A 27,454-nucleotide genomic window follows, 5' to 3' on the forward strand; every position below is an offset into this window, starting at 1 on the left:
GAATCTAATCTAATCTAAAAACATGATCAGATCCTGGGGATTTATCCACTTTTATACATTTCAAGACATCCAACACTTCCTCCTCTGCAATATGGACATTTTTCAAGATATCACCATCTATTTCCCTACAGTTTATATTTTCATTGTCCTTTTCCACAGTAAATACTGATGCAAAATACTTGTTTGGTATCCCCATCTCCTGTGGCTCCACACAAAGGCCACCTTGCTGATCTTTGAGGGGCCCTATTCTCTCCATCGTTACCCTTAATGTATTTGTAAAAACTCTTTGGATTCTCATTAACTCTGTTTGCCAAAACTATCTCAAGTCCCCTTTTTGCCCTCCTGATTTCCCTCTTAACTATACTCCTATTACCTTTATACGCTTCTCAGGATTCACTCAATCCTGTCTATACCTGACATAGTTGAAAATGTGTTGCTGGTTAAAGCACAACACGTTAGGCAGCATCCAAGGAATAGGAAATTCGACGTTTCGGGCATAAGCCCTTCATCAGGATTTTTCCTATTCCTTGGATGCTGCCTAACGTGCTGTGCTTTAACCAGCAACACATTTTCAACTGTGATCTCCAGCATCTGCAGACCTCATTTTTTACCCGAAGATTTTATACCTGACATATGCTTCCTTCTTTTTCTGAACCAAACTCTCAACATCTTTAGTCATCCAGCATTCCCTAAAAACATTCACTTATCTGTTTCTGTGCTGTGAGCACTCCGAAACAGGTTCCTCCAAGGTTCATTGTGAATTTCACTGTTTGTTAATTTTCCCAGATGTACTCCGATGTCAAGCGATACATGAATTCAGACAGCAAAGGCAGTAACTATGCAGGTTCACTGCTGTGTCAGTTGCAATGTGGGTTTATTTCTCTCTCTCTCTCCTGCACTGACCTCACCATGTGCTTCCTTTGTCTGTACCTCTCCCTTTTAAAGTGCTGTTGTTTTGACTGTTTTTTTCTCCAAAGTTCCAAAACAATGCAACAGCATATAAAACAGTAATTGCTGTTCCTGGAATATTTTCCCAATATTTAAAATACCTCAAAAAAGGAGCAGCTGTTTCAGCCAGAAATTTTTCCTGTCCTCCATTGCCCAGAATAATCACATGGATGGAGCAATGGATCTCAATACTGTTCAATGCAATTGTAGCCAAAACAAAGTTTGTACTTTGAAAGAAAAAAAATGCATTGCTTTATTTTTTAAAAATGTTTAATACATTCCTATTTCCTGCCGATGATGCATTCAATCATTCATAGTTAGATTGCTATTTTTTGAATTCCCTGATTGTAAAGGTATTGTGCAAATTCATTTTTCTACACAATTTTACTGTTTTAACATGTAGTGAGATTGATAAAAGTTAATTGATAGCTTGGCCTTGATAGTACAACAATTACTTGTCAGATAAAGTGTGAATCTACATAAATAAAATTGCAACAATTTTGATATACTTCATGAAGGTTTTACTTTTTAGATTATCGAAGTGAAAATTCATTTCATGATTTTAAGATCAAAAGTCAGGGTAATAAGCTGCGTTGCAAGTCATTCAGCTATGCATGGTTGAAAAAAAAAGCAGAAAAATATGGTTTCTTCAGTTGACACCTCAGCGCGTGATCTGGTTAAATACATCAAAATTTTGCACATAGAGAATAAAATAGAAACCACTAAAAAAACTAATCTCTTGGGTGAGTCAGTTGAATCGGTTTAAAAAAGGTTCAAAATGCATAATCTAATTTGGACAATTTGTATGTATATTGGTGAACTTAATTTGAATGTCATTACTCAGAACTGCAAGGCTGTAGTTTAGATAGGGATTTTGTAACTATTATTTAAATATTTTCAAAGTGGTAGGTAATTTAAGTACAAAACTAAGGCATTTCAAAAGCCTAAGTATTTGAAAAAAAATGGTTTGTTCAGGAGTCAAATGAATTGAATATTGTCATGCTGGAACTTTTTGCTTTTAAATGTCACTAGTAACATCTGACGGAATATTTTAAAACTTTGTCCTTAGCTGAAGTTACCTGTTCTCCAAACCAGTTCCAGTGCGCTGTAACCAAACGGTGCATTCCTGAAGAATGGGTTTGTGACAAGGACCATGACTGTGCAGATGGCTCTGATGAATCAAATTGCAGTAAGCTATTTATAGATGAATTAAACAATAAGTGAAAGATTATGACTAGAAAACCTTTGTATTCCTAAACATGTGCCTAATAAGTGAGAAACTATTTAGTTGTAAAAGATTTGAGAATATTCACAATGTTAAAAAGCAGTATATTTTGACAGTAATTGATACTCAAAGGCATTAGCTTTATGCAATATTTTATGAAGATTTTTTTGAAAGCTGCAATGAGATTTTTACTATTCAGACGATGTCCCAAGATTTGTATGCAGAGCAAAACAACAAGCTTGATTTCCCAGAAAAACAGAAGTTGCTGGAAAAGCCCAGCAGGTCTGCTCGCATCTGTGACGAGAAATCAGAGTTAACATTTCGAGTCCGATGACCCTTCCTCAGATTCCTACTCAATTTTCCATAAATCTTGGGTGGAATTTGTAAGCCAAAGAATATTTGCATAAAATTAGTCCTCTTAGAAATATTATCTGTTGTTGTTCCAGGGAAAAATAATAATGCAATGTTTTATTAAAATTTGTTAGGATAGAAAGCATTAACTGAAATTGCAAAATAAGACTGCCCATCAGGAAATAAAGGACTGTCCCTAGGAAGAGCTAACCAGCAGCTTGTTTGTGTCTGGAGCAATTGCGCTTCAACTTTTGTTCTTGTTGCTCGTACTATGAGAGAACGTTTTACTAGTTGTCACATGAACTTCACTCTTACTTTAGCTTGATGTCACAAATTAAACAATCTTATATCTTAGGTGTAATATATATAACCGTTAAGTAATATGTAATAAATCTATTTAATGTTCATCAATATTGAACCTTGATTCTGCCCAAGATGTTGAATGGGCATCCTTTCCCAAGTAGTACATGTAGCTCAGACATGGTCGCAAATATAATGCATGTTAGGGCATTCATTTTTTAAAAATAGCTAATGCTGTATACATTTCCCCTTTCCAATGTTTTCCTCTTTGCATTTCGTTTTCCCCTGAGCAGCAGTATTTGATTATTAGGCACAGGGTTACTTTGGAAACAGGCTATTTTGAAACAATGTTATGTTTCATCTTCAATAAAAGGAAAAATGCAAGCATAGTACTTATGCAAAGGTTATTTATAACCACATGCATAGTATTTCTCGAAACAGTTTGCTGTTGTAACACATTTCCAAACTTATTTGCAGTTTACTTTATAGAGGGTGGCTATATTAAGAATACAATGGTGATTCTTGTAATATGATTTGTAAACCATTATGTTTCAAGGAACATGAAAAGAGTCATCAAAAACTGAGAAGCAATACAACGGAAGTAAAACATGGAACAATTAAGCTGAAAGTATCATTATAATCATGTACAAATAAGGAAACATATTAGTGTCAACAAAGGCTGTAAGACACAGTTGACAAAGTGTTATTATGAAGAAGTATCATGACAGAGTACCAGTCTGAACAATTTCAGAACCTAATGAGTGCAATTTGGGGAATTGAATTTTAAGAGATTTCAAAACGTGAAAAATGTTATTGACCAATTTTAATTGCAATTGTGTTTGTTTTGTTGAATATCATAAATTTCACTGTGTTCCATTTCAAAAATGGAAGTTGTTTTGAGGGACATTAAATGAATAGACATTGCCTGAGATTATGAATCGAAAGAAGTAGTAAGCGCTGGAATCAATCAGGGCAACAGAAGCATTGAAATACAAGGGGTTATACACGTTATTCAGTTAGACTCATATTAAATATTATATTTCTTTGCTGACTGCTACGTTTACTTTTAATACTATTATGTGATCACAAGATAACTACTGATGTTAGGTTATTTGTTTGGAAATCTCTCTCATGGAAAAGAAATTGCTATTCACTGATCCTGGGAAAGAAAGCATTTAATAAATTCAAGTTTTCATCATTTTTGTGGGATAATATTCTTGAGGACAACAGATCCAAAATTATGTTCTTATCAGCTTTATCTTATCACTTTTCAAATACATGAAATAGTACAAGTAGCTCAGGTATAGTGAATCCATACAATTTAGTATTTTTCATCAACTCTCTCTTTATGTCAGTCATCATTTTCCAGGAAAAGATTTTTAAGTCGGAAGCATACTTTTGCACAGGTAAAGAGATGGTAAATTGCACCGATTTACTTTTCATATTTTTGGTTCTGAAGCCATTTAAAATCTTGGCATTTGCAACAAAAGAATGAAGGGGAACAAGAAATAAGTGGTAAAGAGAACTTAATGTCTGAGCACTGGTGCAATGATCATTGACAGAGAAACTCTAACTTTATTTGTTCTTATTAAGTATGACAATGTAAATCTTAAATATTAACTGTATTGAAAATAAGTCATATTTTATTTATATAGCAGTCATTTTGAACTGTGGGTTATAGACGCACTATTTCTGTTTTTCTATTTTTGATTGACTTCAGCTCAAATTGCATGTGGCACAGATGATTTCCACTGTCAAGGCACAAGCAGATGTGTTCCTGCACGTTGGAAATGTGATGGAGAGGATGACTGTGGAGATGGTTCTGATGAGCCGAAAGAAGAATGTGGTAGGTTTTGTTTCTGAAGTCTAATGGAATAGCATCAGCTAAAGTTGCTGAAATCAATTATTGATTAACTTACATTTTTTAAAAAAGCAAAAATGTTATATGTTTAAAATTAACCTGGAAAAGTTTTGATTTTTGGGAAAATTTTAATTCTTGCCATTCCTTCTTTTCCTAACTTGAAAAGAAAACAAATCTTCAAACTTAAAGATTCTGAAGAGGTTTTGTCGTATTTCTGTTCGAGTGAGAAATTCTATCCACATGCAAATGTACTGATTATCAGTTTAAAGAGTGTTCTCTGGTGGAGAACCATTATATCAGGCGGAATCTTGATTTTTGACAGCAAGTATAGAGGCAGATCTAAAAGCCCAAGTTGATTGCACCGGGTGGGCTGGAGGTAAACAGAGGGGTCAGATCAGGTTACAAGGTTGTTCAATGATTAGCACTGCTGCCTCACAGCACCAGGGATCTGAGTTTGATTCCTGTCTCGGGCGACTGTCTGTGTGGAGTTTGCACATTCTTCGTGTCTGCATGGGTTTCGTTCAGGTGCTCCGGTTTCCTCTCACAATCCAAAGATGTGCAGGTTATGTGAATTGGCCATACTAAATTGCCCAATGTGTTAGCTGCATTAGTCGGGGTAAATATAGGGTAGGGGAATGGGTCTAGGTGGGTTACCCTTCAGAGGGTCAGTGTGGACTTTTTGGGTTAAATGGCCTGTTTCCATAATGTGGGAAATCTAATCTATAGGCTTTGCTGCCTGTTTACATTTTTCTCAGCTTGTTGGATATGCAACATCACATTTTACAGGCAAACAGGGAAAATGCTTTGCACCTCACTGCTGGGGCCTCTGGGCTTGAACTCCAGGTGCAACATAGCACATTATTTCCTGCAGTCTAAAAGCATCATTCAAACTCTATTCATCACCCCTTCCTCTGCTTGGAGGCTGTCAAAGACCAGTCAAAAAGCTGAGCCACATTTTAGATTACCATCCTAGGTGTTTTCCAAGGATGTTAACAGGACTTAATCTGAATTGAAGAAGATGACACAGACAGTGATGGCTGTAGAGATCAGTGCTTGTGGACAGCTCAAGAAAACCCAGCCCCAGTGCTACAAGGCAACAAGTATTCAGCTAAATTTCACCAGGGTATGTATCACTGTACCAATGCTTCATGCTCCCATGGATGTGAGTTGCAGTGTAAAATTGTCACTGCAGAAGATTTCCACCAAAGATTGCATGCTAGTCATCGCCATCTGATGCCTTATGTGCAGTCTGTCCCTTCTTTGTGGTCTCCAGTGCAGCACTAATAGCATCACTTTGGTATTTCTTCTTGCACATCTGCCAGGGTTCATACTTACACATAAAAAGAGACTCCAATGCACGTCAGCTCTGTGCACCATCAGCTCATTAACCTTTCTTATTGTTAGGACAGCCTATGATTTAGCAGCATAAAATGGCTGATGGCTGCCTAGTAGACAGTAGTTAGAAAGCTTGGGAAAGTATTTGATTGATGTCGTCTTCACAAGTAGAACAATAGTAGCTCTGTGGACCCAAGCTAACAGAACTCAGAATATGTAACTGCACTTTATGCATAAATAAGAACATCTCACATGACATTTAATTAGTGAGTCTCTCTAATTGTTGGGGTGAAATGATCAAATGATTCACTCAATCCCCAGTTGTTCACTTCCAGCTTCAAAGAGCTTTTTGAAATTAAATCAGTGGCAAGAAGACCTCTGAAAATCCAGAGAGGTCTTCATTGAACAAAGGAAAACATAATTTTTTTTGTACATTTGTTCCATCCTGCCTTAACATTTACAAAACAATCATATTATTAATTAATTACATACATTTACAATTAGCTAATCATATGATTGAATGGCTAGAGGATCAACCCGTGATCCTCCATGGGGCTCAAAGTCTTTGCCAGATTCTCTTATTTCCCTTTTTGGGAGCTTTCCCAATTGACACTGCATTCAAGTACACTCCTTCCCAGACATTTGCCAGCTGCATCATTAATTTTTAAAACTAGACATCGCTATCTTTACGCTTGGGTGTCCTATCATGTATTCATTCCACATACATTCTAATGTCTGCTACTTTCTGTACCAGTGATTTAATTCCCTCTGTCATGATAAAGGGGGCTTTTTTAGTGTTTAATAATGGTTTGCTCTCAATTTTATTTGAATCTTTTCCTCTCATGCTTTTAGTGATTTCATTTTTATACAGGTCATTTTGCTATAACGCGTGTTTCCTCAACGCGAATTCACTATAATGCAATTGGCAATTTAGGAATGTTATTTGTAAAGTGCAAACTTTTAAAACATTTGTTGGTTGTAGCATGATTACAATGCTAACACTTTAAGCACTGTTTCTAAAGCACAATTCTTCTATAACGCAGAGTTGCACAGGAATGCAATCATCATGTTATAGAAGAACTGATTGTATATAGGTGAATCGACAATTACTTCAGAATCCATACCTATTGGTTATTTGAAGAATCTTAACTCAAAGATACTATTAGTATCGTAAAATATTGATTAAATAATTGAAGAGAGATTCACTAATTAAATATAGTGTGAGATGTTCTTATCAATGTATTGTGTATAAACTGCAACTGCTTACTTTATCTCAGTTCTGTTAACTTGAGTCTGCTATTGTTCTACTATTTTAATAAGCTTTCTAACTACTGTCAGCCATGTTCTGTTGCTATTGCCATGGGCAGCCATTGGCCATTTTGAGCTGCTCCGTCATAGACAGTCCTAGCATTCACAAAAAGGAGATTTTTTTAATGTACACACCTAATAGCATTTTGCTAGGGCCTTGCAGAGATCAGTGGCACACAACAAAAGATGATTTTGGAGATGAAGACCTCAAGCATATGAGGTACACACATCATTAAAAAACTTCTGAAGAAGGGTCACTGGACCCAAAACGTTAACTCTTTCCCTCCGCAGATACTGCCAGATGTGCTGAGTTTTCCCAGCAATTTCTGTTTTTGTTCCTGATAGCTAGCATCCCCAGTATTGTTTCTTTTTCCATCAAAATGCTTCATCAGTTGTAGCTCTTAATATTCCTCTTCTCATATGGGAGAAAGATATGCATAATACATATTGATGTGCCCAGTCATTGAGGTAGGGGTTAGGGAGGTGATTGCATGATGTAAGGTTTCTGACTCCTTTGTGGAACAAGCCACTGAGCTGAGAACAAGCAAAAGCTGCCTGTGCTGAAGATGGCTGTACACAGTTGGAGCAAACAATGATGTGCTGGATGTTGAGCAACTGGGAGAAAGGGAGCAGACTTCTGAGAAGATAGACAAGGACAGTGTGAAGGAGGAAGCTGTCCTGGTACATTTTTATAACTCAAATGTGCTGGGCTCTGATTTGACATGTGATTCCTGCAGATGAGAACTGAGTGTAGCATGGAATGTAGTCATTGGCCTAGAAGCTAAAATTTGGTTTTCATTGTGGGGGTGAACCTCAGTTTCTATCGGTTCAGTTTTAGTTTCCTTTTATAATCTATAAACAAAAGTTCACGTTTGGAATTATCGGAATATCTGCCTTTATTTGATGGTCCATATTGGATAATGACAAGATGTATGGATCTCCAGTGGACAGTGGGGACACAGCAGACTTTTCTAATGTATAAAAGACCTCAGAAATGTATCCAACTGGAGTTATGACTGTTCATTAAGAAGGATGAACAGTAGCTGGCAAAGATGGGTTTTGGGTCTAGTGATCCTTCTTCAGAAGTTTTTTTAATGATGTGTGTACTTGATACGCTTGAGGTCCTTTTTTCCCAGAGTGCGGGATTCAATTATGAGAGGTCACACGTTCAAGGTGAGAGGTGAAAAGTTTAAGGGAAGTACTTTACACAGAGGGTGGTAGGTGCCTAGAATGCATTGCCAGCAGAGGTAGTAGAGGCAGGCACGGTAGATTCATTTAAGATGCATTGAGACAGTTGCATGAGTAGGTGGAGAGCAGAGTGATACAGATGCTTAGGAATTGGCCAATAGCTTTAGACAGCGGATTTAGATCGGCTCAGGCTTGGAGGGCGGAAGGGCCTGTTCCTGGGCTGTAAATTTTCTTTGCTCTCTCTTTGTTCTTTGATACTCAGACCCATCCAATGTGAAGTTTCCAAGCTGCTATTCTTAACTGTACATCAACAGTTGAATTAAACCTTGAGTAGAAAGTAGTATCCCATGACATGAGCAAACTTTATGTTTCTCTCTACACCCTCCACATTCCACACTCAAACCATAACAAAATAAAAGAAGTGCTCCATCTTTGCCAGCTGTCTATCTATCTAAATGAACATTCATAACCCCAGATGGCATCAGTCACTGTCCTGATGCATTTATGGACAGAGATTTCACACAGGTCACTATCATTTCTGCAAGGAGCCAGTCACAGACATTCAGAGCTGCTGTCACCTTCAGAGCCTCTAGAAATGGATGACCTCCAACTCCCATAGCCAGTGATCATTTCACGGTGTTCTATTTATATGGATCCTGTGTTGACACCATTATTTGCCCACCTCCAGGAAATTAAGTCAGGACCAAAAATCTCTGGCCTTCTGTGGACTCGATAAATCATGAACTGAATGAAACATCCTCTGCATCAGCCTACTGCTACTTCATTGCTTGCTTTTGGTCCTTGGGCCTCCTGCAGGTACCCCTTAAAACAGAAACCAAAATCCCACCAGTGAACAAATACAGGATTCTCATCGGAAATTATCTACAGAGGGAAAATAAAGAGCCAAACTTCATAGATATCAAAACAAGTCAACGGCAGCATACCTGCAGACGCTGATTACACTTCTCCATACAGTGAGATAGGCTACACACTGATAATGAGCTCCATATCTCCATAATTTATTCAGCTTCAGCATGTACAGCAACTGGCTGAGGGACCAATACATTACATCAAAAAGAGAAGTGCTTGCTGCACGCCTAAATCTTTCTTTTCCCAGAATACATCAATCATTCAACTTCTCACAGCGTTCAGTATAGACCATTGTTAAACTTGCATGGCAGATGAAGTGATGGAAAACAGCTCTAACAGTACCCTTGAAAGTTGCATGAAAAAATGGTTTACCTTTGGTCAGCATTGACCTTTTCTACATCATTACAATTAAATCCATCATCATTGAGATACCTTGTTTAGTTCGAATGCAGCAATGGCATTGATGCAAATTACCTTTGACCAGCATCTGACCCCCTCCAAACTGCATGCATAAAAAATGGATGTTGAAGGGATTACAAATTAAATGTGATTGGTGTTTGCAACAGCTGCTTCAAGTATTTGTTCCTTCAATATCATATCCTGCAGGAAATGTGGATCCTGTACTTTTCCCATCAAACTCCATCCACCCTGTGGGATGTATCAGCTAATTTCTAGTAGCACTTTGCATTTAGAGAATAGCAAGTGTTGACAGGGAATGCAGCCAATGGTGGACACCATAAGCAGCGAACTCTGCCTGGTTGTCAAAAACCCCACCAGACCCTCCATAATAGCTCATGCTACTCTGACAGCCCATAAGATTAAGGGAATAGATAAGATAGAAGCAGGGAGATTGTTTCCACTGATGGGTGAAACTTGAATTAGGGGGCAAAGTTTCAAAATAAGGGAGGGCAGATTTAGGACTGAGTTGAGGAAGAACCTCTTCACCTGAAGGATTATAAATTCCCTGCCCAATGAAATAGTTGAGGTTGCCTCGTTGAATGTTTTAAAGGCAAAAATACATTAGATTTTTGAACTGTAAAGGAAGGGCAGGTAAGTGGAGCTGAGACCACAAAAAGATCAGCCATAATCTTATTGAATGGCAGAAATGGCTCGACAGGCCAGATGGCCTACTCCTGTTTGTTGTGTTCTTGTGTTCACCCCACCACAAGGAAAGCCACCTGACAGAACATTTTCGACAATTGTCCTCCCAGACTCAGCATTACACTCATCGCCAGCGCGGCGGTTGCCACTGTCACTAACAGCGCTCCAACCCTGTAGCCTACAATATGCTTTGATGCTGTTCTCTGGAGCTCCTAATCACGGCCAATGTCTCCACCTTATCAAATGCTTCTGCTTCCTTCCTCAAACTCTCAGTCTCTACCTCCCTATGCTTTCTAGCAATGTAGCAGTATTCCTCACCAGCCCCAGTAGACCACCCTTGCAGTTTTCTGAATACTTGGCAGACACCCAGGACTTTATTCACCCTGGACCTCCTACTGGCTTAGACAAACATCCTCTAGACGTAACTGACTAGGCCTTGAGCACTGTCTTTGCAGTTTCTCATTTGATAATACTATATTCTCCTGATTATCGACCACTACCCATACCCTGAACTGTAGTCGGACAGAATATCTTCATCATGAACATCCCTAGGAATAGCTAATTATGGCTGAGCCCCTGGACAGTGTGTGGACTGTTCCCCTGACTACCCTATTTACTGAGGCTTTCTGACAGACAGTGTACCTCCTCCATCTTGACTGGACTGAGGATAAGGCCCAAATAGTTTCTCACATGGCCAATTAGTTGAAAAATAAAGTACAGAGTGTTTGTTGTACAGGCAGCTGGCATGAGTATAGAAGTGTTGTACTGACATCTCAGTACAACCAGACATCTCACCACCAGATTCCTACTGAAAAGCATGGAAGCAGCCATGTGTCTGCACAACGAAAAATGCACTTGATAGCCTTTGGTGCTGGCTGAAACAAAAACCTGCCACAGAAGTTGAAGTAAGTAAGGATATTGAATATTTTCAGGAGGGTGGAAATTGATTTCCATGTCTGACAAGGACTTAAGGTTTTTGAAGGTAGATGTGAATGTGGAATTTGAAGAATAAACTGACCAGTCATGATCATATCAAATGGTTAAGCAAGCCAAGGTCTACTTTTGATCCAAAGTTATATTTTCATATGTAGTTGAGCCATAAGTTGTGGATCCACATAACTTCCACACATCTTTCAACAACCATTTGGCTCATATGATGGCAGGTTACCATTAGTTTCCCTGTTATACTTAATAGCTTGCTCTATTTTCACAGTAGTTGCCTATCAAGTCTGACAAAGCAGGTTTGTACTGTGGGTACATTGGATGTTAACGATGTTACAATTGTTAATGCAATTCAGCTTCTCCAGCCCAAAGGGAATGGTTACTGTTGTAATTCATCCCTTTATGTCATTTAGAATTACATGATTTTTCTATTTTACTTTTTGTTTCAGCTTTAGTTTTGTCTTGCAATCCAATCTTTCGTTCTCTTTACGTTTCTTTCTGCGCCTGATTTGACATCAAATGTGCCTTTTTTCTCCCTCAGTCCTATTTCTTTCTCAATTTGTAACATTATTGCAGAAAGCAAGATTGCTGATGTCATTCAGATTCCCAATTGTCCTTTCAACATTTAACATTTTATCCCTCCAGCAAGTTATGGTGTAAATTATATTTGAGCTCAAGAATACTGCAAATACAATATGGCACCGTGAAGTAAAGCCCAGTATATACATATCTAAATTACATGAAACAAAGATAAGCGGCATACAGCCATATGATACTCTTAACTCTGCAATCAACCAGCCTTTTATTGTTCTCTGTTCCATTACACATTTGTTGTTTTTCTGAGAAAAAGCAAACAAGAGAAGTTGAAAATTGTCCAGGTATGTCTTGTCTACAAAGAACAGAATAAATCCAACCTTGCTTATTTTGCATCACCAACTTATTCTCAATCATCAGCAAAGTGATGGAAGTGGTTGTCAAAAGCATTTACTGAGCACAAACCTGCTAATTAATGTTTAGTTTAAGTTCTGCCAAGCTCACTCAGCTCCTGACCTCATACAGACTCAATTCAAACACAAAAAAAGACCCAAACACAAGAGATGAGTCCAGTCTAACAAGAAAGCAGATGCTTCTAGATCAGATTCTTGTCAACGTGGTGGGCCCATGTAGATCAAGTGACAGTGGAGAAATAATTAGAAGAAAGAGAGAATTACTTCTCATGATTTAGGATGACAGTGAAAAAATGACATTGGCCAATACAGAGCAAGACTATTCTACCATCTGCAAGCCAACTTAAAATGGGCAAGAACAGAGCTGAGCTGAAAATGTGTTGCTGGAAAAGCGCAGCAGGTCAGGCAGCATCCAAGGACCAGGAGAATCAACATTTCGGGCATAAGCCCTTCTTCAGGAATGAGGAAAGTGTGCCAAGCAGGCTAAGATAAAAGCTAGGGGAGACGGTCTTGTGGGAGGGGTGTTGGAAATGCGATAGGTGGAAGGAGGTTAAGGTGAGGGTGATAAGGTGAGGGTGATGGGCTGGAGTGGGGGTGGGGCCGGAGAGGTCAGGAAGACGATTGCAGGTTAGGAAGGTGGTGCTGAGTTCGAGGATTGGGACTGAGACAAGGTGGGGGGAGGGGAAATTAGGAAATTGGAGAAATCTGAGTTCATCCCTTGTGGTTGGAGGGTTCCTAGGCGGAAGATGAGGTGCTCTTCCTCCAGCCGTCATGTTGCTATGGTCTGGCGATGGAGAAGTCCAAGGACCTGCATGTCCTTGGTGGAGTGGGAGGGGGAGTTGAAGTGTTGAGCCACGGGGTTGTTGGGTTGGTTGGTCCGGGTGTCCCAGAGGTGTTCTCTGAAACGTTTCTGGGTTGGACATAAAAATAAAATCCCTAAAAATGGTAAGTTAGGATAAATAAAACCAGAACTTCTTGGATGACAACCGAGATAGGAATAAATCATATAAGAAATAATGTTCTTATGACCGGCTCCAGGTGGTAAATATGATTGAGAACTCAAACTGAATCCAGAAGATTCAGAGGGGAGGTGGAAAAGCAAACACAAAGCAGAGGGATTATGAAAAAGATATTTGGCCGATAACAGAAAACATCATAAATTCCTTGTATTAGCATATCAATAGCAAAACAATGATAAAAGGAGGAAAATTCTAAACCAAAAAAGGGGATTCACATTTAGAGGCAAGAGGTATGATTGAAGTGTTAAATGAATGCTTTGCATCTGTGTTTACCTTTGAGGAATGTGTTGCCTAAGCCATAGTGACAGAAAAAAACACAATGTCTAGAAGAGGTTAAAAATTGATAAAGATGTGATATTTGATAAGATGTCTGTACTCAATGTTAATCAGGCATAGGGATAGGGCTGATATACATCCAGGGATATTGAACAGTGTGTGTGGAAATTGCAGAGGCACTGATAATTATCTTTCAATCTTTTCTGGATTTGGGAGTGGTATTAGAGAACTAGAGAATTACAAAGGTCATACCAATTTCAAAAAAGTTGTAAGGGAAGGCCAACAAGTTTAACTTCTGTGGTAGGAGATCTTCAGAAGCAATTACTTGGAATATAATGAATTGTCATATGGAAAAAGATTGTGCATTGATTCAGAAGAGTCAGCATTGAATCATTAGGGAATATCATACCTGACTGAAGTGTGGTAACAAAGAGGCAATTAGAGCAAGGCTTTGATGTAGTGTATATGAACTTCCAAAAAGCCTTCAATGTAGTGTCACACAACAGACTTGTCCTTAAAGTTATAGATCATGGAATAAAGTGGACAGTAGCAATACGAATGTAAAATTGAGAGAAGGATAGTAAACAGAGTAATGGGTAATGGCTATTTTTCTGTTTGGAAAGTGGCTTATAGTGGACTTCCCCAGATAAGTTTTAGGATCTTTTCTTTCCTGGTTAGATATAAATTATCTTGATCTTGGTGTGAAAAGAACAATTTCAATGTTTGTGGATGATAGGAAACTTGGGAAAATTGTAAACTGAGGGGGGCTGCACGGAATTTCATTGAAAAGTTGGTGTTGTGGGCATTTTGGTACAAACAACATGAATAAACATGATAAAATAAAAGGTGCTTGTCAAAAGGGAGTAGAAGAACAAACATACAACCAGATATATGTACATAATTTTTGAAGGGTTACAGGAAATGTTGTGAGAGTTGTTAATTAACTACATAATATTCTAGGTTTCACAAATAGGGACCCAGAGAAAGAGCAGAAAAGGGTACCCTATCAAGCAGCATGATCAAGAAAGAATGTGACTCCATTGGAGAGAGTTACAGAGATCATTTACATGGATGGTTCCAAGATTAGGCACTTCAGTTATAAGGAAAGAATAGGCAGCATGATGGCTCAAGGGGCAGCACGGTGGTTCAGGGGCAGCATGGTGGCGCAGTGGTTAACGCTGCTGCCTCACAGCACCAATATCTCAAGTTCAATGCCAGCCTCAGGCAACTTTAATTGTGGAGTATACACATTCTCCTCGTGTCTGCGTGGGTTTCCTCCTGGTGCTCCGGTTTCCTCCCCCCACAGTCCAAAGATGTGCAGGTTGGGTCATTTTGAATTGTTCATAGTGTCCAGGTATGTGTAGTCAGGGGTTATTGTAGAGTAATAGGGCGGGGGAATGAGTCTGAGTGGGTTACTCTTTGAAGGGTCGGTGTGGAGTTGTTGGGCCAAGTAGCCTGTTTCTACACTGTAGGAATTCTACGAAATGGATTGGGACTGATTTTCTTGGCGAGGAGAAGGCTCAGTGATTTGATAGTAACTTTCAAAATCCTGAAGGGTCTGAACAGAGTAGGTTGAAAAATTGTTCTTGTCCATAAAAGGATCAAAACAAAAAAGGCACAGCTTTGAAGTAATTTGCAAAAGAAACAAACACGAGGTGAGTCAAGTGTTTTCACAGCAAGTAGTTAGGTTCTGGAAGTGTGGTGAGGCAGATTCCATTGAGTCATTAAGCAGAAATTGGATGTTATTTAAATAGAAACAATTAGCAGGATTACAAAGAACAGGCAAGATAATGGCATTAAGTTTAAACATTCAGAGAGGTGCAGTAGAAACATTAAGGAGAATACTCTAACAATTTTGAAAGAATTGCTCTTGACATAAAAATGTAATCAAGTCTGAAGTCAGTAACTGTCAGAAACAAAACTCTCCTCTAATTGTAGTCATACCTAGTGCAAAGGAAGATGATGTTTTTGTTCGTGGTTAAGCTGGTCACTCCCGGGACATTATTGCAGGAGTTCCTCAAGGTAATGTCCAAGGCCCAACAATCATCAGCTGATTCATCATTGATCTTCTAGAGATCGTACGTATGGATAAACATATGATTGATTAATGAAGCTGTCTGTATCCATATGCAGCAAGGCCTGGACAATATTTGCTTTTAGATGGATACATTACAAATAATGCTTTCATTACCTTTATTCAGATATTTTAAGTGTGTTCTATCCAGAAGACAGACGCAAAATTTATTCCAAATATCTTGCATTTCCTTGCTTTCAGTTGTTAGTTTCCCAGTATCACCCAAAGAGACCAATCCCCGCTGTAGGTACTCTTTTGTTGTTTCTTTTAAGTACTTGCAAATGCTCATATGTTTTATTTTAAAACTAATTTATACTCAGAACCTATTTTTCACGTTATCATTATATGCTAAGTTCTATACTTCAAATTTTCTGTTCCAGAACTAAACAGAGTATGTCTTTTGTTTTGATAACACCCTTTAGCCACACTGTCTTCATAACTTGGTCTCTATTAAAATTGAGGCCAATAGTTTCAGATGCAAGTTTAACAACCTCAAACTGAATATGAAATTTCATTATTCTGTGATTGCTGTGATCCTCCTTGCTGAGAGGATCTTTGACGATGAGATCAATAATTAAGTCCTCTTTCAACATATTATCAGATCTAAAATAAACAGTTCCTGTACCAGCTAATGTATGGTTCTAAGAAGTTGTACTAAATTCATCGTGCTATCTCATCCTCAATTTATCTTTGCCAATTGATTTGTCTAATCTTTAATATTTATAAAGTCACCCACAATTATTGCAATATTTGGTCACCGATCATATCTGTTTAATGACAATTAGATGTTTTGCACTATCTTCTATCACAATCTATCCTCTTCAGAAGACTGTGCACATTCAAAACAACATATACTTTTGTCTTTATCCCACTCGCACCCTGTTTGCTGTTTTATTCCTAACAGTACACAATGTCATTCTCTATGACACTCTGATTATTTATACCCACATCTCTGACACTGCACGGTGGCCTTATCATCTCTCTTTAATTTTTAAATTTACCCTCAACTGTTTCCTGTCTTTTACTCCTCTTTCCCTCTGCCAATCCCACCTCTCTATTCAGTTTAAAACCCTGACTGCAGCCCTGGCTATTTGAATTGCCAGGACATTGGAGACAAGCAGTTCAAGTGAAGCACTCCCAGCAGAACTACTCCCTTCACCCCCCCAATATTGCTGTCAATGCACCCTGAATTGAAATGTATTGTCATAGACCAATTTTTGAATCCTGAATTCAGATGTTTGATCTAATTAGCCCTATACAAATTTGCTAGTGGCTCAGGTAGTGAACAAGGGATTAATAGCTTTGTTGTACTGCATTTTAGTTCAGTCTCTAGCTGTTCATATTCCTTCAGCAGATTTATTTTTATAGTTACCATTGACATAGGTGTATTGTGTCTTGGATAACAATTGGATATTTACACGCCCACTCCAATTTCCTGTCCAGCCTTAAGGAACTGCCTTGAACTCTGCATTAAGTAGACAACAGACAATGTAACCTTTTCACTGTAATGATCGTGTCATAGGGTCAATTCTTTGAGTCTATTTCACTATTCAATATGATCACGATTCATCATTCAACTCAGTAAACTATTCCCACTTTCCAGGAATTAGTCTGGTTAACCATCTTTGCACTCCCTTAAGAACTAGAACATCCTTTCTAAGATGAGGAGACAAAAACCACACACAATACTCCAGGTGTTATCTTATCAGTGCATTGTACAGTTGCAGCAAAATACCCCTGCTCCTTTATTCTAATCAGCTTGCTTTTAAGGCCAACATACTATTTGCCTTTTCACTGCCTGCTGCACCCGCATGCTTACTTTCATTGACTGGTCTATGGGGACACGCAAGTCACATTGCATGACCCTTTGTCCAATATATTGCCATTAAAACAATAATTTCCCTGCCTGTTTTTGCTACCAAAGTGAATATCCTCACATTTATTCAAATTATGCTGCAACTGCCTTGTTTTTGCTGACTTAAACTTGTCGATAGCACACTGAAGCATCTCCTCACAGCAGACTCTTGTCACCCAGCTTTGTGTCATCTGCTAACTTGAAGATTTGACGTGTTGTTTCTGCATTCAAATCATTCATAAATATTGTGAATGGATGGGATCCAACTACTACACCCTGTGGTACCCAACGACTCATTGCCCACCACAAAAAAACTATTTACTCCTACTCTTTGTTCCCTGCCCAGTACCCAGCTCTCAATCAATGTCAGTCCAAAACCTCAAATCTGATGCATATCAATTTTGCCCGATAATGTCCTACTACTACTCCTGCCCAAACTGCAATGGCCCTGTAGAATAATTTCCATTTGAAAGAGCTTAGTAACTATTGGCCATGTGAAAGGCCTGGGGCATCTCCACAGCTATCTTCTGGATCCTAAACCTTCATCAATTATAATCACACTAAATTGTCCCTCATCATGACTTAAATTTAAATTAAGGAAGTGACTGCCTCTTGGAACAAAGTTCACAGGTTATATTTTTCCTTCTTGATGCATGTCAGAGATGAAAGTTCTGTCTCCAGCTTATCAGTTGTAAGAAGGTCCTTGAACTGTGCACAATTACTGCACTATGCTTACTTTGTATCATACTATTAGCCATCCCTTTCCACATGCTGTAGCTGCAACACATCTCCTTCCCTGCTGTCTAATGTATTTTTATCTAATTAATTGCTTTTTCAAGTTTTGAAATATCACTATTTATAATTTTTAAAACAGTTGATTTAAATAATTTTGATTTCTAAATTTAGCTTCATGCAAAAGGTAATTAGTGTAACCTAGCCTGCAATTCTGAATGAACTCTACTTGTTATTCATTTTAAATAAATCAACTTCATGTCAGAACATTTTTTTCTTTGTGTCCTCAACTTTCTGTATAAAATCAGACAGCCTTGAAATGTACAATACAGTTCGTCTGTATGCTGTCAAAAAGTTTTAAAGTCAATAAAGTTAAAGATCATATATATTTGAAATTCACCAGTTTTCTCTGTTGGCAGTCTTAACACAAATATCTAACTGACGCATGACTGGTTTCTCTGAAACCCTGGCTGCTCTTCTGTCCACTTCCTATTGATTACTTTATTCAGTCTCAACGGAATGTTGAGACAGTACACCTTCTCAGCTGCAGCCGACAATGCCTCTTCTCTCCAGGTGAAGCCGGAGTACAATAATGAGTACAGCAAGCCACTTTTCATTTCATATCAATTCACTGGGAGATAAAATAATTGTTGTGGTTTATTTTTTCTCTATCTGAAATATTCCAGAACTGTGTGAAATATTCATATACATTCAGAAAATTCCAAAAGTAGCCATATATTTTCCAGAATTAATTCTCCTTCCATCTAAATTTCCCTACTGAACCCCTGTCATTTTCTGATACCTCATGTCATTCTTCAAAGATAAAATTGCAGTAAGTGATAATAGGTTGTCTGAAGTGTATTACAACTGAAGATAACCTAGTTCCTCAAGTGTATATTTCATTTTCAACAAGATTGACAACTGTATCCCAAATCTGGGCAACTGTAATCCCATTGCTGAAGCCAATTATAATGTCCCTCTATCAGTTCATCAGGTATTGGAAAATTTAACACAGATTTAACCTTGATTGCACTGCAGAATATCAGGTGATGCAAACATGGTATTTTGGAAATCAAGTAAAAGCTGAACGATGATCACAGAAAGCTTAACAAATCAAAGATGTTGCTGACTTTACAAAAGGTGATACCATGGGTGCAGTATATTTCTAACTGAGTTAATTTATGAAAGTAAGGAGAAACTGTAGATGGATTTAAATACAAGAAGGAGAAGATTTCAGATTTCAGACGTTAGGAAGCTGAGAGACATGTTTGCTTACACAGCCAACAGTGAAGCCAATTCGGATTTTGGTTACAATGCAATAGTGATAGCAACATTTCAGATGAGCTGAATTACAAATTGTGGTAGATGAGAACCAGTGGTAAGATTATTGGAATAGTCAAATCTGGCACTAATGACTGAAGTTAAACTGATATTCACGTTCCATTTTCAACACTGCAAATCACCAAGACATGTAGCCAATCTGTTCAATTCCTTTAATTCACCCCAGCATTTTTTTTATTCATTCATAGAATGAATATGTCACTGGCTGGCCAGCATTTATTGCCCATCCCAGTTGTCCAGTCAACCACATTGTTGTTGCTCTGGAGTCATATGTAGTCCTGACCAGGGAAGAACGTCAGTTTCCTTCTTTACATGACATTAATCAAACCAGATAGGTTTTCCTGACAATCAACAATGGATTCATGGTCACAATTAGACTCTTAATTACAGATGTTTTATTGAATTTAAATTCCACATCTGCTGTGGTAGGAAACGAACCTGGGTCTTCAGAACATTACTTGGGTCTTTGGATTAATAGTCCACTGATAATACCAGTGGCCTTTATCTCCAACTTTTATATTAAAATTAATCTTTCCCTCAGATCTTACTGACCATCTACTTACTCTCAATTCAAGATGGCAGTGGTCAGGATTTACATGTATTTAGGATAGTCAATATAACATTGTGCATGCGAAATCATGTCTCACTAACTTCATTGAGTTTGTTTGAGTAAGTGACAAAGAGGATTGATGAGGGCAGAGCTGTGGACATAATCTATCTGGACTTCAGTAAGGCATTCAACTAGGTTCCTCATGGATGTAAGGTTGCTCACTGAGCCAGAAGGTTCGTTTTCAGATGTTTCATCACCATACTAGGTACATCATCAGTGAGCCTCCGGATGACACACTGGTGGTATGGACTGCTTTCTATTTATGTGTTTAGGTTTCCTTGGGTTGGTGATGTCATTTCCTGTGCTGATGTCATTTCCTCTTCTTTTTCTCAGGAGATGGTAAGTAGGATCTAAGTCAATGTGTAATTTGATAGAGTTATGATTGGAATGCCACCAACAAACACATTGTCTTGGATCCCATTTACCACCCCTGAGAAAAGAAAACAGGAAATGACATCATCTTCTTTTTCTCAGGAGATGGTAAGTAGGATCTAAGTCAATGTGTAATTTGATAGAGTTATGATTGGAATGCCACCAACAAACACATTGTCTTGGATCCCATTTACCACCCCTGAGAAAAGAAAACAGGAAATGACATCACCACAGGAAATTATGTAACCACAGAAAATGATGTCACCAACCCAAGGAAACCTAAACACCTAAATAGAAAGCAAGTCATTCCACCAATGCTTCATCCGGAGACTCACTGATGATGTTACCTAGTATGGTGATGAAACATCTAAAAATGGACTTTCCAGCTCAGCGAGCTAACCTGTATCCAGAATCACAACCAAGCTACAAATCTTCTCAAAACACACTAAGGTCCCTCATGGTTCGCAATGTTAGATTAGCTATCTGGATATAGAACTGGCTCAGATGTAGAAGGCAGAGGGTGGTGGTGGAGGGTTGCTTTTTCAGACTGGTGGCCTGTGACCAGGGTTGAACCTCAAAAATCGGTGCTAGGTCCACTGCTTTTCATCATTTATATAAATGATTTGGATGTGAACTTTGGAGGTATGATTAGTAAGTTTGCAGATGACACCAAAATTGAGGGTGTAGTGGACAGCAAAGAAGGTTAATTCAGAGACCAACAGGATCTTGATCAGATTGGCCAAATGATCCGATGAGTGGCATATGGAGCCTAATTTAGATAAATGTGAGCTGCTGTATCTTGAAAAGGCAAATAAGGGCAGGACTTATACACTTAGTGGTGAGGTCCTGGAGAGTGTTGCTGAACAAAACGATCTTGGAATGCAGGTTCATAGTTCCTGGAAAATGGAGTCACAGGTAGATAGGAAGTAGATAGGAAGCATTTGGTATGCTTTCTCTAATTGATCGGACCATCGAGTATAGGAGTTGGGAGGTCATGTTGAGGCAGCACAGGACATTGGTTCGGCCTCTTTTGGAATGTTGCATGCAATTTTAGTCTCCTCCCTATCGGAATGTTGTTCTGAAGCTTGAAAGGGTTCAGAAAAGATTTCCAAGGAAGTTGCCAGAGTTGGAGGATTTGAGCTATTAGAAGAGACTGAATAGACTGGTGCTGTTTCCCTTGGAGTTGTTGGAGGTTGAGAGGTGACTTAGAGTGGTTTATAAAATCGTGAAGGGCATGGATAGAATAAATAGACAAGGTGTATTCCCTGGGGTGGGGAAGTCCAGAACTAGAGACTATAGGTTTAATGTGAGGGGGGAAAGATTTAAAAGGGACCTAAGGGGCAACTTTTTCATGCAGAGGGTGGTGCATGTATGGAATGAGGTGCCAGAGGAAGTGATGGAGGAAGGTACATTTACAAAATTTAAAAGGCATCTGGATGTGTATATGAATAGGAAAGGTTAGAGGGATATAGGTCAAGTGCTGGCAAATCGGACTAAATTAGTTTAAGATATCTGGTTGGCATGGATGAGTTGGACTGAAGGAACTGTTTCTGTGCTGTACATCTCTATGACTCTCTGTTGGCATATTATTTCACATCCACATCTCCCTAATAAAGCTAGCATTTGCTTCTTTCCTGGGACCCAGTAGAAACTGCCACAACCTACTGACTACCACTTAAAAAGATTGCTGCTGTTGGTAACAGAGCTCTGTTGCACATCCTGGACAGAACATGCGGATGTCATAAAGTCTAAAATGCAATAGCTATCCACAACATGCTATGAAGGTCCAGTTCCTGGGACAGCAATGGTCGCATGGTATTGCTCAGTACAGTTAAATCAGAATTCAAGGAGGAAATGTAAATTTTTTATGGTCCAATTTTTCATTTCAAACATGTGCTTACCTGTGAGAGTAGATGGGAAACTATAGTGTCAGTCTAGGCTTTGTCCTTGACTCACTGGACTTGAAACCACAAGTTTCACTTGTAAAACACACCAGTAAGGTTACTTCCACAACGAAGATTTGTAACTTATATTGATGTAATGAGAGAAGTTTGTTTGTCATCAGAATTTGATGAGGCAGACTAGAGAAAAGTGAATAATGAATAAGTTCCAGACAACTTCAGTAGGTAAGTAGAAAATATATTTCCTAGCAAGTTATCCAACATGAAGTAAATCACACTGTCATGTTCTTCTGATTTCAAAAGATAGTTTCTGCATTCTTGTTTATGTTACACAGCAGGGGAAGCAGAACAACCTGAAACATCACCTAAAACAGTGAAGTTATTTTTGCAATGGGCAACTAATAGCACACTTGTCAACTTGTACAACAACAATAAAATCAAATGCTTCACCCATCAATCGCAGTTGCCCAGTTTGCTGAACACTCTGCACTAGTCCTGCTTGTGGAAGATTCCATAATCTTACATGACTGGCAATGATAAATCAGCTACTATATATAAAACTTTCACATGACCTGGTAAAGAAAAGTCTTGTCTACTTCCGTCAGTCAGGTAATGCAATCTTTTCACTTAAACCTTAATAGGAGTCATGTGTAACCTATCATTGAAGCATAAAATTGATGTTGTAGTTCAGGCACCTTTAACTGAAGCCACCAAAATTTCTTTTCCAATAAATCACTGGATCTGCAACATTCATTTTAGGTTCCAGAAAGGTGAAAATTACGCAATTTTATTTTATCCCAATACAATACCTCTAAACCAAAGGGAAATGTTGCCTGCAGAAAGAAAATTCCTCAAGTAGAGTATTGTGGTATGTTCCTTGTCTTGAGTGGCAAAAAGGCTTTTACTTCAACTTTTTCAATTACATTTTGATAAATGGCCAATTCGTACTACAAATGAAAAAATATTATCTGTGACCATTTGCTTTTCTCAAATAACCAACTAACATTAAAATTGTAAAAAAGCAAAAGGTGCTTGCGTTTGGAAAAAACACTGAAACAAATGTTTTTAAGAACTGTTCTCACAGCTTGATTACCTTTGAATTATGTAGATGTGCAACAACTTTGACATATTTGCATACATCTGACCCAGGGATAGGTGCTGTCAGTCCTATTGAATTATGACACTCACTGTAGCTGGAAACATTGATATTTATTCCATGAGCATCTTCTGGCTCTGTAAATTCAATTAAAATATGTTTCTCATGGAATTCTGTCAAATGCAGAAAAGCATTGGGTACCACTGATTTTACTTTTCTGTCTCCATGGAGCTGTCTCATTGTGATTCATATAGTTTCCAAGTTTTCTGACCTGATGAGTTTTCAATATGGGACAGATTCAAAGAGATGCTTCTCCAAGTTGTTCAGTGTGTACAGGGTATTGTCTGAACGGGTATAACCTTGGACAGGATAACTTAAGTGACAGTCATAATTGAATCATGGTTAGTATTGTAAGGGTAGATAAAGATCACATTATGTTCTTACCTCTCCTTGGCAGACTCACATAAACATTTCATGAATGTAGTTTATAAAATATACCTATGACAGTATAGAAACATCAAACAGCAGAGGACGCACAACAAGTGGTGTTGATGTGTTGCACATATGTATTTTTAAGTTACTGGACACAATTGCTTTAAAAAAGGTACACTGGAGTGTAAGACATCAACTGAAGAAATAGTTAAATAGGAGTGAGATGTTATGGATTTCTTGGCAGGACAGGTAAGAAGAGAAGGAAGGTGAGAACAAAAAGTAAATAACTCCTTCTTTGCTTGTTTGGGAAAATGCACTCCAAAGTATTTTTAATAATATGCTTTTTGGTGGTAGATTGGGACCTCTATCTCTCAGACCTAGAAAACTGCAGGATCTGTGCTTGTCTGAAGAGTTCAGCAAGTCAAGACATGTTTGCAAAGCGAAAACACTGCACAGTCTGTATGAATCATCTTAATGACATAAGCAATAGTTGGTGACAGACTTTGCTAGACTATTAATTAGTTAATGGAATCATAAATTCGATTATACTACTAAATCAATATAGAGTTTAAGTCAGAAATGGCTGTGGTGAAACCACACTGTGGCTTGGTCAGCTTACATCTTGGGTTACTGGGATCAAGGTATTTGAAAAGCATTCAAGCTATTAAGGCAGAGCAGCAGAAAGCTATGAGATTTATCACCCTTACTGAAAACATAGCAAAATTGTATACTAATTTTGAAAGGATACTAATTTTTAAAAGATACTAATTGTATACTAATTTTTAAAACTGAAGCATCAAAATGTCAAAATTGCTTTATATTTGTTCATGGCATATTGAGTATTATTGCTAAGGTCACCATTTATTGTCCATTCCTAATTTTACTTGAACGTGGCGATGCTCTTAACTGCTGAAGTTCATGTATTGTGATAATCAATGAGAAAACATTTTGAAAAAAAAATTAAAAAGAGGATCTCTGCATCCAAAAACTACTCTATATTTTCATTGATATTGAGTGTAGTCGAGATGAATGAGAGGAAATCTTATTAAAACATGTTACATTTCTTACAGGGATCAGCAAAGTAGATAAAAGAAGGATGTTACTTTGGCTTGGGGGTGGAGCTCATCGGGCACAGTATTCAGATATGACCTGGGCTATTTAGGAGAGTGATGGAGGGGAATTTCTTCACTCACAGGTTGCTGAATCTTGAGAATTTTTTGTCCTAGCTGGCTGTGGAGATTCAGCCATTAAGTATGCTCAGTCTCAGATCAATAAATTTGTGCATGCTAAGCACACTAATGAACATGTAGGACATGTAAGAAAGTGGTACTGAAGTGGATCAGACATTGTATTGGTGAATTCAAAGGGCTGAATGGCGTACTCTTGTTCCCTTTATATGTGCTTATGTTCAGGGGAATGGAGTCAAAAAAATCTCACAAATTCTTTCAAGCTACTTTTAGAGGATATGGTGCAGGAGACTGCAAATATTCTTTAATGATTAGACAAGCTAAATTGACAAAACAATTGTGCATTATATGACTTCATACCACATACAAGGTTGGATTTTGTTTTGAAAATATTGATGACACAAACGGTAATTTTATTCATCAGGTTTTTTTATATCACGAATATGGTGAAATGGAAAAGTGCACTGACCTGTAAAGGATCAATGGAGAACCTTTTTAACAAGGTTGGAATGATTTAGATGCCATGAAGGGAAAGATCAGATGATGAAGAAGTGATGAATTTTGTGCATAATGTTTTGTTCAAATGCTGCAGGATCGGGGCAATCATTTCTACATAAACTTGATAAAAATTGCATCATGACATCAGGCTTCCCATTCAAAAGTGAAATTTTGCCCAGGCATTATAAATGGAAACCAAACTCACTATAAACATTTACAGCTTCTTTATTGGGTCTCATTTTAATTCTGTGTTAAGTCATAATTACTACTAAACAAGTCCTTTGACATCAAAATGTAATTTTTCTAAATTTGGAGACATACTCCTTTTTTATTTAAATTATTGCTGAAGATTGTCTTCTGTAATTTATTTCCCTTTTCCCTTTCTTCCTGAAGTTTTTACTTTTTTTCTATATTTAGCTTCTATTTAATGTTGAACTCATTATTCTGGCATGCATTTCCGAGTGTAAACTGCTTATTAACAGTTCTTCAATCTGATGAATCAAGATGATACATCATTCATTGCCCTCTTCACACATGCAGTGATATTTGGATGTCCCGCTGAGACTAACGTGCCTTTCAAAAACCTGGAGAAAGTTTCGGAGCAATTACAAGTCTAACATACTCCAGGTGCTATTCATTAACAGCTCACAGCAAAATCTGGCTCATTGCAGTGCCCTTAACAGGCTTTGCTTGTTAATGTTAAACAGGCCACACGGGTGTTTTTGTGGTGATGAAAGATAGATAATAGTGGTGCCTTTTTACAGTGTCACTATAAATACAAAAAAAATTTACATAACCACAGATAATTTGGGAAACATATAAACATTATTGCTGGGCCTGAGTGCAGTGGTAGTGTGGGGGATTCTGAACAAAAAGCACCTGTATAAGGAAAAAGAGAAAGAAAGTTGTGATTCGAATTGGTTGTGTCAATATGGGGAGCCAGTGATCAGTGTGAGAGAGAAAAAAAATCTGGCTCATTAGGAGCCCTCTTGCAGCTCAATGGTAGCATCCCTTCTTCTGGACTAGGAGGCCCAGGTTCAAGTCCAACCTGCTCTCAAAATATGTAATAATACCTCTGAACAGGTTGATTAGAAAAATAGGTGACAAAAAAAGGAAACTAACTCATTTTTGTACAAACACCTGGATTATCTGGCTCACCTTAATTCTTTAGTACTTTGGGTGGCTTATTGCTTTTAAATGTTCCTTAGGCAGGTGTATGTTTGAGAAAATGCATAAATTGCATGGCAGATTCTGTAACTTCATTGCTGTGAACGTATGATTTGCTTCCACAAGTACCTGAAAAGAGTTTCTCCTCAAAAAAGTTTCTGAGGAAGTTTAACATGTCGTGACGCTTTATTGCATCAAATTATAGATTGATGAGCTGTCATCTTCTTCCCCAGAATCAACAATAGACAATTAGAGATATAGTACTATATCACTAAATCAATACAATCAAGCTTACTTGCCATTATAACCAAGCTCAACCACACAGATGCATACAGTTTATAGTTTTTGCAAGGATCAGTCACTCAGTTGGAGGCAGTTCAAAGAAGGTTCACTGTGATGGAGTGATTGTCTTTTGACCAAAATATTAAAAAGGTTGGGTCTCTACTTATAGAAATTTAGAAGACTGAGAGATGATTTCCATGAAACATGCAGGATTCTGCAGGGTCTTGACAGGGTAA

The 27,454-nt window shown here is 38.0% G+C and overlaps 1 protein-coding gene across 1 annotated transcript in view; it reads left to right on the forward strand.

Moving 5' to 3' along the window:
• Nucleotides 1-27,454, forward strand: part of LOC132817331 (low-density lipoprotein receptor-related protein 1-like) — a 1,680,787-nt gene that overhangs the window by 1,498,669 nt on the left and 154,664 nt on the right. Inside the window, exons 67-68 of the mRNA XM_060827740.1 lie at nucleotides 2,018-2,137; nucleotides 4,545-4,670. Coding sequence (XP_060683723.1) covers nucleotides 2,018-2,137; nucleotides 4,545-4,670 — 246 coding nt within the window. The remainder of the gene's footprint in view (nucleotides 1-2,017; nucleotides 2,138-4,544; nucleotides 4,671-27,454) is intronic.

Source organism: Hemiscyllium ocellatum, chromosome 7 (genome assembly GCF_020745735.1).
Source record: "Hemiscyllium ocellatum isolate sHemOce1 chromosome 7, sHemOce1.pat.X.cur, whole genome shotgun sequence".
Lineage (NCBI taxonomy): Eukaryota > Metazoa > Chordata > Chondrichthyes > Orectolobiformes > Hemiscylliidae > Hemiscyllium > Hemiscyllium ocellatum.